General features: G+C 39.9%; 1 protein-coding gene across 3 annotated transcripts in view; it reads left to right on the top strand.

Annotated features, from left to right (window-relative positions):
• The window catches only part of MYLK4 (myosin light chain kinase family member 4), a 61,825-nt gene that overhangs the window by 31,986 nt on the left and 13,045 nt on the right, over positions 1–16,794 (top strand). For all 3 annotated transcript variants that reach the window (XM_038125021.1, XM_038125014.1, XM_038125006.1), the window contains exons 2-8: positions 8,460–8,526; positions 8,964–9,435; positions 10,326–10,345; positions 13,106–13,211; positions 14,069–14,162; positions 15,196–15,305; positions 16,451–16,592. In XM_038125021.1, the coding sequence (XP_037980949.1) occupies positions 8,460–8,526; positions 8,964–9,435; positions 10,326–10,345; positions 13,106–13,211; positions 14,069–14,162; positions 15,196–15,305; positions 16,451–16,592 (1,011 nt within the window). The remainder of the gene's footprint in view (positions 1–8,459; positions 8,527–8,963; positions 9,436–10,325; positions 10,346–13,105; positions 13,212–14,068; positions 14,163–15,195; positions 15,306–16,450; positions 16,593–16,794) is intronic.

Below are 16,794 nucleotides of genomic sequence, written 5' to 3'. Positions count from 1 at the left end.
AATGCACCGCTAGTGCTGATGACACAGCAATGAACACATTTACCCAAATGTGCAGATAGCAATCCTTGCTTCTCGTAACAGAATCCTTGTTCCCATCTCTAGTCCCACATGACAATAGTTTTAAACAGTGCTGACCCCATAGAAGTGCAAACTGCCAGGCAGCAAGAACAACATCTCTTGTATCATGGGTGGAATTTTTGTGGCAACACTGAGCCACCCTTCAATCCCATTAGACATGCACAGTCCTATTCTGTTTCTGTACAGCCACGAACAAGGCAATCCATTCACTGGAGTTAGCTCAGAAGGATGGAACCCACTTCTATGCACTACTGGAGATGATCAGGTATTTTGGATGATGTTCCTATTTGTCATCCACCCTACTGCAGCTATGAGTAAATACCATCTCTTGGTTCTAATAATTGAACTGTCTGCAAAATGTTTGTCTGTCCCCAGCCTGGTTCTGCAAAATAATCCAACCATAACTTATGAATGAATTACTAGTAGGCAGTGCAGTAGGTGGCCTGGGTACAACTGGATAAGGCAGTGAATAGTGTTGACATGCTGCTCACCTGCCTTTCCATCCTTCCTTCTCTAGAGAGGTGCTGCTCTTTGCTTAATGTAGTTCCAGTTTTAAGATTTTTCCTAACTGCCTCTTTTTACAGAACCATATTATGTAGAGAGCTGTGAAAGAGGCAGAACAGAGAGGGAAGAGGGGGAAATGAGAGAGAGATAAAGAGGGGTATAAGCAGCTGGGATGTGTAATTTCTCTCCCAGCATCAGCAGCAGCTGTAACAGTTTGGTAATCACAGACTCTACAGGCACATTTCGTGCTCTTGCAAAATGTAGGGATTGCTCTCTTCGGAAGCAAATTTCTGCTTTCCTGCCTTTTATTGCCATCCTGAAATACCTCCACTGCCTCATACAGGAGCTTAGTTTATTTCTGGTTTGGGTTGAGGTTGTAATATGGTGTAGCTTGGAGACACTTCACGCTTTGTCAATGCTGCCAAAAGTCTCCCAGCCGTTTTCCACCGAGGGCAGCGTGACCTTATCACCACATGGCTGAGAGCAGTAGTGTGTATTACTTGTCATTTAAGTTATTGTGTCACTATTGCTGCTCAGGGAAATCAGCAGTTCTACATTAAGTGTCTTTAAAAGCCTTGAGGTTTTCCTCAAATTCACCTTTTTAAGTAGTCTGTGATAATCTGTTGCAAAATGTTCCTGTCTATAACTTCATTTTCAGTCCTACTTCTTCCACTTATAAAGAAAGAGGGTAAAATAATACTTCACTTATTTCCTCCAAATTAAAGAGTTAAGAGATTCTATACCATTAACCTGCAAATACTCATCTGGAGAGTCAGAAGGTCCATTTTGTTGCCATCATAAAGTAGTGTTGAACTTCCTGCAGTTGCCTGCAGGTGACTGTAGCTTTGGGTTCCTGACATTTCTACCGGTTCTGTTGTAGGAATAACAACTTGTAGCAGTTTGGGGCTGTTTCCCACACTAAAGACATGCCAGCAGTGGGAGCTGTGTTTTCTGCTTCCTCTGTACCTCCTGTGCAGGTATCACACTGCAATTGCAGGTCGCTGGCTGCTTTAGTACGAGCCCACAATGAAACTGCTGTTTGCCACATGTGTTTTAAGATCCATTCAGCCTCAGTCTATATCTGTTCAGATTCCTTCATTTTGCCTGCAAATGTAACAGGTCCCTTATGTATTATTTAAATTCTCTCCAAAATGGCCATGTTCTGTGTATTTTTCATCTTTCAGCCAAATAGGTGGGAAATGTTTCTTTTTCTTTTTCTTTTTCTTTTTCTTTTTCTTTTTCTTTTTCTTTTTCTTTTTCTTTTTCTTTTTCTTTTTCTTTTTCTTTTTCTTTTTCTTTTTCCTTTTTTTCTTTTTTCTTTTTTTTTTTTTTTGACCACTATTTGCAAGAGTTTCTGCTGGGCTGGTGATTTCAAGGGTAGAGATTCCTGCAGAATCTCAACAGATGCGTTGTCTGTTGCTTGGGCAATGTAGCTGGTCAGCACCCACAGGGGCCATTATACTTGGGAATGCTCTTCTTTCCCTCAGGACTGATGCCTTTACTAAATATGTTCTTAGTAGAAGAATTTCAGCTTTTGAGTGAACTGCAGTATATAAAATTCTCGTTGTCTGTGTACCAGTCATAAAACTGGTATGTTTTCTTAGGACAATGTTTTCATCTTGTTTTGCCCTGTTCTCCCCTTTGCTGACAGTCACAGGAGTTGCTTCATGCCTTTTCAGTTCATAATGCTGTTTAACTTTGTTTCCATTTACCCTCAGAACTTGCTGTCTGCTGTACAATGTTCCCTGCATAGGATCCCTCCTTGAACACTGTTGGGATTTTGTTGTCTCTACGACCCTGAAAATGTGTGAAATCAAAGTAGACACAGCTAATTTCTAAACAACTACATGCCACATTAGATAGCTTTTGGGGCATGACATGAATGCCTATGTGTTAGAGTGACCATTGTAGGAATCCATTAGAATTCCTTTGCAAAACTAGGGAGACCTCATGATGAAGATAAAGAGATAACTGGTAAGTGAAGGGAAGTAAAGCAAGGCAGTTCATCAGAGAGCAGTTCTGGAAAAGCAGAAAGTTCCTCAAAGAGGTGAGACAGTGGTAGGACAGATTTGCTCAGGCAGGAAGTCTTTGTCTGCTGCAGCCATCTAAAATTCACCTTTTGTCATCAGATATCCTAGACATTTAAGTAGTTTTCTGGTAGTGACTCCTCTCAGCCCCTATCAGAAGGTGTAGGGTTACCATGCCTGACTATTTCCTCTGGTAGGAGAGTGCCATTGCAACTAAATGTGTTGCACCATGCTGAGTTTCAATTGCAAGTGTGACTGCTCTGAAGCACAACTAATTTGGTGCCATCCTGGCAGCACCCTGGGTTTTGCATACATATGCAGCAGTGAGAAGGAGTGGAGATGGGTGGCTGGGCAGCAGCCCCAGCAGAGCCTGGAATGAGCCCCACCACACTCCAATAGCAGGGTTTTGCATGGTGAGGTGCTACAAAACCACGGTCTGTCTATAAAGGGAAAATTAAAAAAGCTCCAAGCAGACCTTTCCCCACAACCCAAACTCCCTTCTTGTTAAATGAATTTGTAGGAAACCTGCATTTCTGGAGTCCAATTCAAAGTGAGTCATCAAAGCTGTAGGAGATGATTTCTTATGTTTATAACCCTTCAGAAGGAAATCTCCCCACTGTGTGATTTTGGAGAAAAGCTTAAGAAGGGCAGTTCATGAAGTGTGAAGGTGTTTGCCATCCATACCATTGTCTGCTTAGATCGGCTGGGTTAGTTAAATTAAAAAATACTCTCTTTACAGTGAGGCTACTAACTGTAACAAAAAAAAAAAAAAAAAAAAATTGTCTGAGTAGTTTGACAAGTGGGCAGTTTATCCCCACAGTTAAAAAGATCTGCCAATGATTTTACTTTCAAGATGGATTTTTTTTTTTCTCCTGTGTCACACTGTGACAAAAATGGAACCCACTTAGGAGGGTGTCCTATTTAATAGTAAAGGTAAAAATGTGAAGAGGATGGGAGGAAGACTTTTAGGGTTATGGCACAGGTGCACATGAGGCACACGTGCACCCTGTCAGTCATCACACGTGAGGAAAATGAGCAGTATAGAGAAGGCATAGATGTGAGGGTGTCCAATGTGTTGGTAAGAAAAGCAGCTGAATTCTCCAATGCTTGTGCTTGCCTGATGTTGCCCCTTTTTCGCTCAGATGAAAACCTCACAAACAGCAGTGACTGGTTGATTTGATTTCCCAAATGCAGTGAAAGGACGTGTCAAAGCCAGGTAACGCTGAGTGCTCTGGTCCTAGTGGGTGTCTTGGTAGCCTCAGATTTGTTGGTGATTATTACAGGCCTCTGTGTATTTCAGAGACATTAAAAGTAAACCGGTCAATTGGAGTTAAACAATCTACCTCAAAGGCCTTCTTAGGCCTGATAATGACTCTGTTAAGTGACAGTGACTGGACCTCAAGAATAAAGGGTTTAGAATCAACCTATCACTATTAGTGCAACCTGTTGCATCTTCACTGAGGCCACGGGCTTTGTCGGGAGCCTGGTTTCATGAAAGCCTTTTCTACTCCTCAGTGTAAGATCCCCTGTTTTGGGAAGAATGGCCTGGCAGGAGTAAGCACCCGTTTGAAACAGGATAGCCACAGCTTCTCCAGCACAGTGGGTGGGAAGTCAGCAAACTTTAGTGAGGAATGGACAACGCTTTGTCTTCACTGATTTTCAGCTTCTTCCCTCTCCAGGATGATGTTGTTCTGACGGATTTTTCCTGCAGAGGTTGTTACCTCATTACCTATGTATTTTCAAAGCAGCAGGTCACATAAAACTTCTCTTGTATTTCGTACTGGGGGAATCACGATTCTCATGGTTCAGAGCTTATTTTTTGTGTGTGATTAAAAGATGCTTGTAGAGTGAGTTTGGATTTTACAGAAGAATGATTTCTTTATCTAGTTCAAGGAGCTCTACAAAAATCATACAGGAGTCAAAATCTTTGCCTGAAGGTAGCGGCAGTTGTTCTAGTGTACCAAAAAAATAATGACATAGAAGCAGATGCACCACCTGCCAATAAAAGCAGAATTCCCATGTGTGTGGTTTTTAGCATTTATAAGTTTGTTTCAAAAATACTCTCACTGAATATTTTTCACTGCTGGGGGTGGGGAGGAAGGTCTGTGTATTGAAGTGGAACACAAAAGGGTAGGTGGGGATGGATTCCAGCTTTGATGGATGGCACAGGAGGCATCACCACGCATATGGTTGTCCCAAGGTCTCTGTGTTGTGTTCTGCACTCTCCTGGGAGCTGGTGAGGAGATACTGGGAACACCCTTAGAGGCAAAACCCATGGCTGAGTTCTGGCTGTTAGGGAAACTCATTAATTGCAAACCTCAAGTAACTTAATAATTTTGATAACTGAATGGTGATCAGCTTTTACACCAAACCAGGTTATCTTGCCATAATACAGCTCTGCTAAATATCAAGAATATGAGAAAGTGACACAGTTAAAATATGGTTTAGGCACATGCAAAGGTTTGTGTCTTGGTATTGGGAGATGGAAGCTGAGGATAATAGTCTTGGTATAAAATGAAATGTGGTGGGGTGATAAAGGACCTCTAACTGAATGATTGGGGTTGCTTCATGAGGCCATTCATTACAAAAAAAATTTGCAGTAGGAAAAAAAGAATCAAAGAGTTTTATTAGGTGAATAAAAAAATCTGAAAGTTAGCTAAAAAAACATTCCAAAGGTAGAACTGCTGCAGTATAAAGAAGGAATTTAACCATGTAGAGCTCATTAAAAAGGAGTCAGATGTCTATAAAAGACATTAATTTCTTGCTGCATTTGAAATTTCAATTAGAATATATTGTATTTATATATATATTATTGCTTTTTCCTGATTTCTGCAGGTTTCTAAAGTCAATTTAAATAATTTCCAAATGCCCAAATGCCTTTTTTTTTTCCCATTGGTCTATAACCTCTGGACTATCTCACATTATTCTGTATCATCACCTGGGCTTTTATTCTGTCTCTCTTACTTAGGGTCTGGCAATACTCTATGAAATAGTATGTTTAAGTCTAGAAAATGTATTTTTGAAGACACAATACAAAATTGTGTAGATACAGATACATTTTTGCTGTGGTATACTTTACAGGATCACAACACAAACGTTCATATTTAAGCTTGTGTGAAATAAAAGCTTATTTCAAAAAAAAAAAAAAAAAAACCTAAAAAAAAACCAAACCACACACACACACACAAAACCAACCAAAAAAACCCCAAAAAACACACACTTCACAAAACTTTCCTTGAAGCTTTTGGCTTGTATGAATCGGAAAAATTACTGTAGTGCCATTTAGCTGATTTTACATATTCAAGTCATTAAAGAAAGGGAAAATGTTTTCTACTAAGAAATATTGATTACTGTAACTTTAGAAATTACAGACTGGAAAAAAGTCATGTTACATAAGTTTGTGAACAATAATACATAAATAAATAAAATATTATTAGGGATTAGGTTGTAAAGACCCTTAAGAAAGTTCTAACAGACTGAGGGAAGAGGGGTGGTATGAAGAGTAATTAGGTGGGATAGATGTCTTTAACAAGCCACCACGCCTTTCAGATGAGATTTTCAAAGAGTGTGATGGCTTTTGGGAGTTGTGGGCTCTCAGAGCAGCTGCTCAGCTGCCTGGGGCTGGACGTCACGCACGCCCCTGACAAACTACAAGGAGGTCTTTGTACCGCCTGTGGCTGGGATAGGAAGGATACATTGACTTCTGGCAGCTCCAGAGAGCTTGGTGAGCCCCCACCCTTTAGAGGGAAGAAATAATGGGCAAAAGGTCTTGTTTTTATTGCAGGGTCAAGATTTGACAAGTTGAAGTCACATGTTTCGACAAACAGTAAAATGTGGAGAAAACTGGGTTGCTCATGTATGGACTGCTCATGTATTTACAGTTATTTCAATATCTAGTCCTTATATCTGTATTTCTTACTCTAGAGCACTCTTGCCCCTATATTTATTGCAAATTGATTCTGATGGATATCAGTAAATTTCTTTTTCTTTTTTCATTTAAATTAGTATGAAGTCCCCATCTGCTTTTGAAATGTCGGAGATTAGAAATGGTGCTTGAATAAACACAGTAGTAATTTATGTAATGCCCTGGCAGTCTCAGGTATTCAGCACTGTCCAGTGTTCCTTCCACTAGACGGATTTTCAAAAGCTGGCTTCTGTATTTCACACCTGCAAACTACAGCAATATTTAGTTGGAAGTGCTGTGTGTCTGCAATTAATTCTGAATGCAGAAGTGAATTCTGGCCTCATGCTTCAAAGAGCTTGGAGGCCATTTCTCTGGTTATTTGCTCAGCTGACTGTGTTTGATCAGAGCTGATGTTCTCAGTGGTACGGAGAGGCTGACATACTTACAGGAATGCGAGTGCATTACTAATTGCCAACACAGTGCAGAATAAATAAGTCTGTGGCTTTTCCCTATTTTATTTATTTTTTTTTTACTTCTTTTTAGAGCATTGCTTGATTCCCTGTGTTGCATCTGGCAACATTACATTATATTTAAGTTCTGTGGGAACTTAAGGCTCCAATTTATATTTCAGAGGTATTTACCTTGTTGTATCGTGGCCTTTCTCATTTTATGGCCTGCAACTTCCTGGGACAAACTGCATCCAAAATAATTGTCAGTCTCAGGTCTTATGCTCGTATTACAGTTTCCTTGTCCCTTGTGGATCAAGATTTTCTGATTAAGTCCTGTTGAAATGCCTCCATGCAGTTACATCCAGTTTGTCTCCACTCTTTTGGCTTCTGGTGGAATTTCCTTTCCCTTGAACTCTGTTTATAGCAGATACACATTGCTTTGATTTCATGCCTACTTTCTATGTAGCCTGATGAAATTAAAATAAAAAAATAAAGCCTAAGAAAATGTGGAGGACCTACCAGAACAACTGTTTAGTAATAGGACTGGTTGGTGCCCAGGGCTGTGGGACTGATCACATGGTTACGACACTCAAAATTAAGTGCCTGAACTTGTGTATTTTGTAGGGATATGTACAATACTGCTTTAGCTGGTAGCCCCTCTGGAAAATATTTTGAGGTGAAAAAATTTTTCACACCATATGGATCTAGTAATAGTAATGACAGTGCCAGTATCACAGCATTGTGAGAGGAAGAAGGTGAAAAAAGGAGCACTGAGCAACAGCAGATGCCATGTTGTACTGTGGTCACCTTCTGACAAGTGTGGGAGTGGCCACGAAAGAACACACGGAGCACATAGCATAGAAACAGGAGTTAATGTCCACAAAGGTAACAGTAATTGCAGAGGTTTTATGAGGACCCGGATTGGTATGAAGCACCTCTAGATGTCACTGCAACATTGTAAAATATAAGTAAAAGAAGGACGCAAAGCTTGTTACGGCTTGTATGCTCCAATTCATGGTTACTGTCTCTGTCAGCCCTTAATAAATCACTGCATCATTAAAGAAGTCCTCATCAAATCAGCAAGGAACTTCTTGATAAGTGTCAGTACGATTGTTACCTAACATTTTCCTAGAATATTAAATTTTCTGAGATTTGGTTTAGCCTAGTTTTTTAACAGCAAAAGCTAGGGCAGGGCAGCAGCTGATTCCTGGATGCTTCTTTGGCTTAGTCTCTAAAATTCAGTCCTGATCTTTTCTAGGCTGCTTTTATGGCAACATTGATGCTGATTACAACCAAGATAATTTCTCTTGCTTTGCACTGGTATCAATTCAATCAGATTGTAGTAAATAAAATAAGGACTATAATTTAGAGGAAATGTGTGTGTTAGAACACAGAGTATTTGCATTTGATAAAAAAAATCAGGCTGTGACTTCATGAGGACCAATACAATATGTACACTGTATAAATTCATTAATATGTCAATTGCCTTGTTCACAGGCCATCAAAGAAAAGTCACATTTCAATGAAACAGAAACAAAAGAAAAGAAGCCACCAGATTCAACAGGTTAGACTGGTTTTTTTCTCTGATCAACTTCTAGTTCCTAAGAAATAACACAGAAATAACCATGACTTTCCTGAGCAACTCCAGTGAAGTTGCTTGGGTTGCATGTGTGTTCATCAGCATGAGAGAGCACGTGGTATCCAACTGCTCAATAAGGTGCTTTGCATGGGGAGTTTATTAATCTTGACTTGGCTGACAATAAATGAGAAAAACATTTTCTAGTGCTGTGTCTCAAAGAAAGCATTTGGGACCCATGAAATCCCAATTGTAAATAAGTAGTATTCTCTTGCTTAGGAAACACTTGTACTGACCTTGAAAGTGGGAGAGGAAAACAAATACCTAGCTCAAAATTCAACAGAAGCTATGCTAAGTGCGCAGCTCTACTTTAGTACTGTTACTATCAGAAAACCACTGACAGATTACTTTGTAATCTCTTATAGATGGGGACATCCAGCAGAGTCAATCCTGCTCTCAGGAAGAAGAAATTGATAAACTCAACAAGGAAAATGCCAAGAGGGAAAGTTCCCTTCTGCTTGAAGTGGATCCTCCTAAGTTTCATACTGAAGAGTCAGAGGAGAAACAAGAAAGTTTGTCTTTAGAAAGTCATCACGAATATAGGAGAAACTCTTTTCAGGAATCCTTCCCTCCAGAAAAGCAGCAGGAAGAAGATGTTGTTGATGATGGTTGTCAAAAATTAACTGTGCAGGAGATAGAGAGTGAGTCTCCAGCAGTCGAGGAGAGGAAGGAACATCAGGTGCCTGAAGACGCACTTGAGGAACAACAAGAGGAGAAAGAGAGTGAAGGGAAGGAAAATGCTGATAAGAGTGAAAAAGGTGCTGAGGAAGCACCAGCTCCTTCCCAAAAGGAAGATGAGGCAGAACAAAATGATGATGAAGAGGTATCAGAGGGAAGGTAAGGTCTGAAACTGAAACTACACATTCTGAAGAGACCCTTGCTTCAGAAAAATGTGTAGTTCAAGTTTCAAGTCAAAGTCTCTGATTAATACAAATATTGGTAAAAACTTAGCCCAATACAAAAGTGAAAGATATGTTTATGTCTCTGATCTAAGTGAAATTATACTCTTAAAAAAGACAGGCAAACAATCCACCACACATGGTATTAGCAGTGTGCTGTGGTTGTTTGCTCAGGAAATATGTTAGGAACACGGGAATTACATTACGCTATTCTTTATCTCTGAGGAGAATTCTCCCATGGTTATGTTTATATACTGCAATGTCATATAACATCAGCAAAATAGATTAGGCCATCTGCTGATTGGGAATTAACTTACTGCAAATATAATTTAAAAGACAACATAAAAATGTTTAAATAAAGTAAAATAATAAAAATGAATAATAATAATTCAAAAATAGTTATAATAAAGATTTAAATTTGCCCAGGCAATTGACCTAATCAATTTGTGTACTACAATTCTGGCTTTGCTGGATTTAATATATAGCCTTTCAGGGATAAACAGGTTTAAGCCCTCAGGAACCTGTATGAACAAAGGGGAAATTCAATGCTCTCCCCTTCCTTTAAAGGTGAGATTGATAGCCTAATGTCCAGTTTAGAAGATCTCAGGTGAGGTTTTCAGTAACTGAGAAACGTTTTGCTGTCATGATTAATGTAAGGGCCATTTTTATTTCTCCACATGACTATTAAACCAGTTAATTTTACACCATGAAACAAAATAGCTTAATGTTATTTGAATGCAATATCTGTGTAGGCATTTTTTACCTATGTTTCTAAAGTTGCTCTGCTTTAAGTGTACTCTGCACTAATACCATGTTTTGTCCTTGCAGGTGTAAAAGCTGCGAAAAAGGTACAGGAAATTCTAGTTCAATCCCTGGGCAGACCTGCTAATTTGAGCTTAGTAGTAGAAGTGAGCATCAAGTGCATGATGAAGGTCTTGTCAAAGATGACAACAAAAAGAGCAGAGTAGTTGCAGAAGGCTCTGATGGCATATGTAAAACTATAAAAAGCTCTTACAGGAAGTATCCTAAAGGCAAAGCATTTGATTCCCCTGGTATAACAGTGATGAACAGAGACAGAGATCTATAGAAGAGAAGGATTTTGTGATTCTAATTAGTAGGGGAAAAAGATGTGCATGGTAGCTCTGATGGGAAGCAGTTTTTCATGGGCTGCATCTTAAGCTGATGTGAAGTAACATGATTCTGCTTGCTTTCATATTAGAGGCTTCTGCTCTGTCAGAAATTATTAAAAATTAATTTGCTTCTGTCACAACTACTCCACTAACACTATCCTCTCTCCCTCTTCTTTTAACAAAAGAGCTAAAATCCCTAAGTACAGAGTGGAGGAAGAAAGTATATCAGGTGTGGCAAACATGGTCAACCTGAGGAAGTGTTGAGAATGTGTGTTATCAGGGAATCTGCAATGCTGTGGACGTAGCCTGAAAAACAAGCTTGCTCATATTCATACCATTGTAATCTGAAGTGAGAACAACTGCAGGCTACAAAGTAAACAAATACAGACTTTTGTGTGTAAGCCTGAGTTATGCTGTTGACCAGTCAGATAAATGGTGTTCAGGCACCAAACTTTGAAGCAGTGCTCACCATGGTGAGGCAGAGATTTCTAATATTAGACCTTCATCTTGAGAATTTCAGTGGCTATTCCTACAAATGAAATTATGGCATGTGAGGAGGTGGCCTGAAAGGCTTGGAAATATATGAGTGTGTGCATGGGCATACACAAGACTCAAGATTAATTTATCTGCTTTGGGGAAGGGGGGGGAGTGTGGGAGGGAAACATTTATTTGTGCTAGGTTTTTGTAGCAGAAAACAGGAGAAACACACTAAAACTTTAAAATCCATAAACTGTTGTGAGCTCACGGAGATTTTTATGGATGGTGTTAAGGTTATAGTGTCTCTGTTGGAGCATCTTTGATCTGCAATGGGAAATTGTTCTTGAACAGGGAAACATCTCCTCTGCTTTGCAGAAAAGAAAAATAGAGGGTTTGTCATAGGGAACATCTTGAAGGCAAAAACTTAAACATAGTTTTGAAAAGCAGTCTGGCATCTTAAAAAGAATATTTCCTTGCCCAAAGTTTGGTAATGTTTTTAGCTGAGCTTTCAGAACTACATTTTCTTCTGTCACTTACATGCTGGTGCAGATGGAGTTTGTGTTGTTATACTAAAATTTTACCTTAGGTTACAGGTTTTCTTGGCACTTTTTGGGTCTCGGTAACGTGCAAAGACCCATACTTACAGTCGTGCAATTCAAACTCTGCAGAATCCCAAGTAGGTGGCAAACTTCCAGAAGCCCCAGCTTTTCACAATTCCTTGACCATGAACTAACTTCCTGACCATGTAAGTTATTAACACTGTCAAGAAAAAATCTAGGTACACAGCTGGTGTCCTGGAAAAATGGACATTCACTGTGAATAAGGACAATCTACTGCCACATTAATGACCAAAGTGTTCCTGCCAGCTACATGCTGTCATGGGGTTTCTTGTTTGTGTTTTTGATCATTTTCACTGGAGTAATGAATGGTTTTAAAATTGCTCAACAAGCCTCACACAAAAAGGAGCTGGCATTCCAAACCAGAGAGCTCATATTGAAACACTGGGGCTGTAGCCCTCCCAAATGGTTGAAGAAGTATTTGTCACCTTGGTCAGCCAAAGGTCACTCTCGGGAGTATCAATCAAATGAAAAACAACTTGGGTATGAAATTCAAGTCACAACCGCCTGCAAAAAGTCCAAAATAGGCATGGAGGGCTGGTCTCCAGCAGGGATTTTGACATCAGGATGGCAGAAAGGTCCAGCATGTGGAGGTCCAGAAAGTAACACCTGAGACCTGCCAAAACTCCATAGCTGCTGCAGTGCAATGTTGGGAACCATCTCTCCTCTGTGCCCCTCTTTACCTTTTCTCTGCCATCTTTTTTTAAGGGCAGAAATTCTTCAGAGCAGCATATGAGCATTACCATGTGTCCTGAGCCATACTGGAAACCCCAAGTGCTGTCCGCCAGGGTGAAACTCCCTCATGTGCACAAGCTCTAAATGTGATATTTAAAGGTGATGACCACACTGTGGAGAAGGACAAATTTTGTCAGTCAGTTGAGAAGTGGATTCTTCACTGTCAACACCAAAAGCTAGGAAATAGCCTCTCTTATCTGAGCCTGCAGGAGAGTTGTTTCTCTTCCTGCCCCACCGGAGAGTTACAGTACATACTCACCTACCAACAGGCCCTGAGGAGGAAAAAAATGTTTTAAAAAATCAGAGATTAGGCTGAATTGCAGAGGCCCCTTGTGAGTATGAAGCTACATTGGAATAGTCTAGTGGTCTTCACCTTGCCTCTCTCAACTGTTGTATGAAAGACGATAACTTAAAAAAGGAGTCTTTGTCTTGGTAGTATAGCTCCCCAACAACAACAGCTTTACCTGAGCCAGAGCTTCTGGAATAAAACCCTTTTTCAATAACAGAGAAAGAGCTGTCTATAAAGCTTACAGGAAGTGTATTCAGTTTTTAAATGAACTTATCTGGGGAAAAGAGGAACTAATATATGGGATAGACAAGCACTGCATGTGACCGCTCATATGGTCTTTGTCGGTTTTGTCTTTTTCAGATGATATTCCTACTCCACCAGCACCATTTGACCACCGGATTGTCTCAGCCAAAAGGGTGGGGATCAGCAATTATTATAATGTCAACGAGGATGAAATTCTGGGAGGGTAAGTCAGGTGCAGTAAATCAACTTGGAAAGCAAGGCATAAATTTACAGCCAAGCACCCTGGGAGGTGAATGGAGGCAACATGCCCCACTAGAGCTGAAGTCATGAAAGTCTAAGCTCTTAAAGTGCTTTATAGAGGGATGAAAAGAGGAGGCTGGTTTTATAGTGAGAGTGAATTTTGGATTGCTATTTGGCACCAGCAGACTTGGCCTGTGTTTGGCATTGTTCTAGGCCAGCCAGATGCCCTCAGGCTTTATGACAGGGCCCCTAAGATGCTGAAATACTTTACCTCAAATTACAGCCAGCAGTATGTAGACACATTTTGTAGTCTTCTTCCTCTCAGTGAGTCTCACCCCTGAAAACACATGCTTATTTTCAGATAGATTAGCAGGCTGATCTGACAGGCCATGGAGTTACTTATCTCTTGTGCTGTCATTATTTAGGAGAGTGGGATATTGTAATTTTCATGGCAGCATAGTCTTTGATAAGGCTTTGTATCATCGAGAAAACACAACCCTCCCCTGGAGGAGAACGATGCGATGGAGAGGGGCAGATGGTGCCCAGAAGTGAGCCATTATCCTTACAGTATATCTTTGACTTTCCTGGGATTAGTCATTGCAGGTTATGAGGAGAGTATAGGGAATCATACAAATGGGGTAGTACCAGATAGAACACTGTGTGATGCTGACGTGCCTAAATGAGTAGTAGCAAGTACAGTCTACACAACAAAATAGCAACAACAGAGCAATTGAAATGAAAGCCAGTAGGGAGAGGATAATTTATGGTTGTTTATAGTGTAGTTTACACTCAGAGTTGCACCTGTACCATTGGATGATGTTTATTTCTCCTTTTTTCTAGAGGGCGTTTTGGGCAAGTGCACAAATGTGAAGAGAAAGCAACAGGTCTCAAGCTGGCAGCCAAAATTATAAAAGCACAAGGCCCAAAACAGAAGGTTGGTGGAGAATCATATTAGTCTTTTGTTCCCCAATGGATCACACACTGTTCTTCAGCTACACAACAGGCCATGAACAAGTGTCTCACAAGCTATCACACTCATAGGACCTGGTGGAATACCATTGATTACAGTTGTATTTCCCTTCTCCTCCAAAGCTTCCAATAGCTCATCAGAGTACTATTTTTGGGGTGTTTTATGGTTTTTTTAAAATATTATATTGTTTTTTTTCCTTTCTGTTGCTAATTCTATTAGTGTTTTCTTTAATGGTAAAAACATTTGTCAGGCCTGTGACATAGTGTATTCCCTCCCAAGCACACTGTAGCCTTTGCTGCAATGACTTGATGTCAGTGGGGGTGATGCTGATAACAGATGTAATCTGGGCATCTGACATCCACACAAATACAGATGAGAGGAATTAGTCTGGGCTGTTTTGCAAACTTCTTAGCCATCTGGGACTGGATTTCACTGGAAAGACATGCATGACATCCTTTGTGTGACTTGGTTGTCATTAAGGGCATTCAAGAATGGGATTTGTCTCAGGTAACTCGGGTTGCTAAGGTATAGCTGTGGCCAAGCTGATCTCTAAGAATCCCTTTATGGTGAATGGAGAGAGACTGACATCATCATTCAGCATGTCTAAAATAGTTGGGATGAATGGAGGTACCTGTCTCCCTCCTCTGACTGCAAAGTTCGATTTTGAGGTCTGTCCTGGACTTCTCTCAGCTTGATTTTGTACACCTACAGCTATTTGAATAAAATTCTCTTCTGCTTTTTTTCCTTTACATCCCTGGGAGCCTGCCTGTTGTCCATGTGGGCTCTCCTCTTCCTTTTCCAGTAAATACCTTATCACAGAAACACCCCACTCAAGCTCTGAGCTCAATCTGTTAGTTCCTATAGCTTTGACATCTACTGCTGCAGGAGCCCTGAGTTTGGTTGCCACTAGAGAAAACATGAAGGTAACGTAGATTTGCTTCAAATGTAGCTTTCCCAGGAAAAAAGTATCTGAAGCAATACTCATGGCTCTTTACAGGATGAAGTAAAAAATGAAATCAATGTCATGAACCAGCTGAATCATGTCAACCTCATCCAGCTATATGATGCCTTTGAATCTAAAAATGATATTGTACTCGTCATGGAATAGTAAGTGGGTTCTTTTCAATTCCTTTCTGTGTTTACTGCTTTTGCTAGAATTGTCAATTTCCTTCTTGCTTTCTCCTGAAATGAGAAATAGAGCTTCTTACAGGTAGAAAATGCATATATGTTCTTATGAACAACAGGGAAAAAACTGGGAATTTAAGAGAAAAGTTTTCCCATGCAGCCATTTTTGCATTTTTTCCAGTAGTCTGTCACACTCCTGGTACTGTAAAGCAACGGCTCCAATTGAAGATAAAGCTGTGTGACATATCTTATTTTTAATTTAATACTTTAATTAATGTCTTAATACTTAAATGTCAGCCAAGAAACAACCTCTTAGAATATCTCCTATTCTGTGAGGCAAACAGGAACATATCTTACACCAAAGAGGAGCCAGATATGGGTGTTGTGCCTAATCCTCATATTGGGTGCCTGAAAGGCTAAACCTGCTTTTTATGCTGGGTTAACAGGCTAATTAGGCACAAAATACCTGCCTTAAGCTCAGGTTAAGCAGATGCTGTCTTAAGGAAGCCAGAAAGGCCAAAAACTAAAAGGCCAAAAACTAAAACACTGAAATGTGTGGCAGAAGGGTTCAAAGTTAGGTGAATTTGACTATTCTGGACATTCTCAGAAAGTCCTCTGAATTTGGTCTATATGACTAACACATCACAAAAGAAAAGTATACGTGTGCCTATAATAAGCTGGAGGCATACTGAAATGTGAAGAGAAATTAAGTAAATTTTGTTGACTTTAGACAGTTTGAGATTGACGTTTTGGATCCTGTCCCTCTTAAACTCAGAGGGAAGAGACCACAGATTTAAATGCAGATTCTCCATCATGTTGTGTTGGTTTTCCATGGAACGTCATTAATTTCACTGGTCCAAAATGAGAACTCAAGACAGCATAATATTAAATTTCAAGTTGTTCATGGTTTTCAAAGGATGAGAGACTGGACTCTTAGGCCTTGAAGAGGTTCAGGCAAGTATGCATTGGAGCTCAGATTTCAGAAAGTGCAGATTAGAGTACAGACTCATCTTACTGAACTTGACTGTGAATGATAAAAATAGTCAATAGCATATTTTTTGCATTAGTCTTACTCTATGGGATGGGATTTGAATTTGGTCACTGCTTTATTGTCTTTTTCTCCTCAGTGTGGAAGGAGGAGAGTTATTTGACCGAATTATTGATGAAAACTACAATTTGACAGAGATGGATACAATCTCGTTCATAAAACAGATCTGCAAGGGAATTCAGTACATGCACCAAATGTACATTCTTCATTTGGATCTCAAGGTAAAGTTTTGAGATATATGTTTTGTGCAATGACAGATGTGGAAATTCCATTCTTAATGGTAGGCCATAAAGCTTAGCAGATTCCTGTGGCAGAACAACAAAGAGCCTTATTCTGCTTTCCTTATTTATACTTTAACCACATTGAGATCAGTTAAATTACTACAGGACTAAGTAAATTAGATGAAAATTGTGGTCATATGTC

This window comes from Motacilla alba, chromosome 2, assembly GCF_015832195.1.
Source record: "Motacilla alba alba isolate MOTALB_02 chromosome 2, Motacilla_alba_V1.0_pri, whole genome shotgun sequence".
In the NCBI taxonomy this organism is placed as follows: Eukaryota; Metazoa; Chordata; class Aves; order Passeriformes; family Motacillidae; genus Motacilla; species Motacilla alba.
The sequence above is the reverse complement of the archived record's forward strand: the minus strand, read 5'-3'. Positions and strand labels throughout refer to the sequence as shown.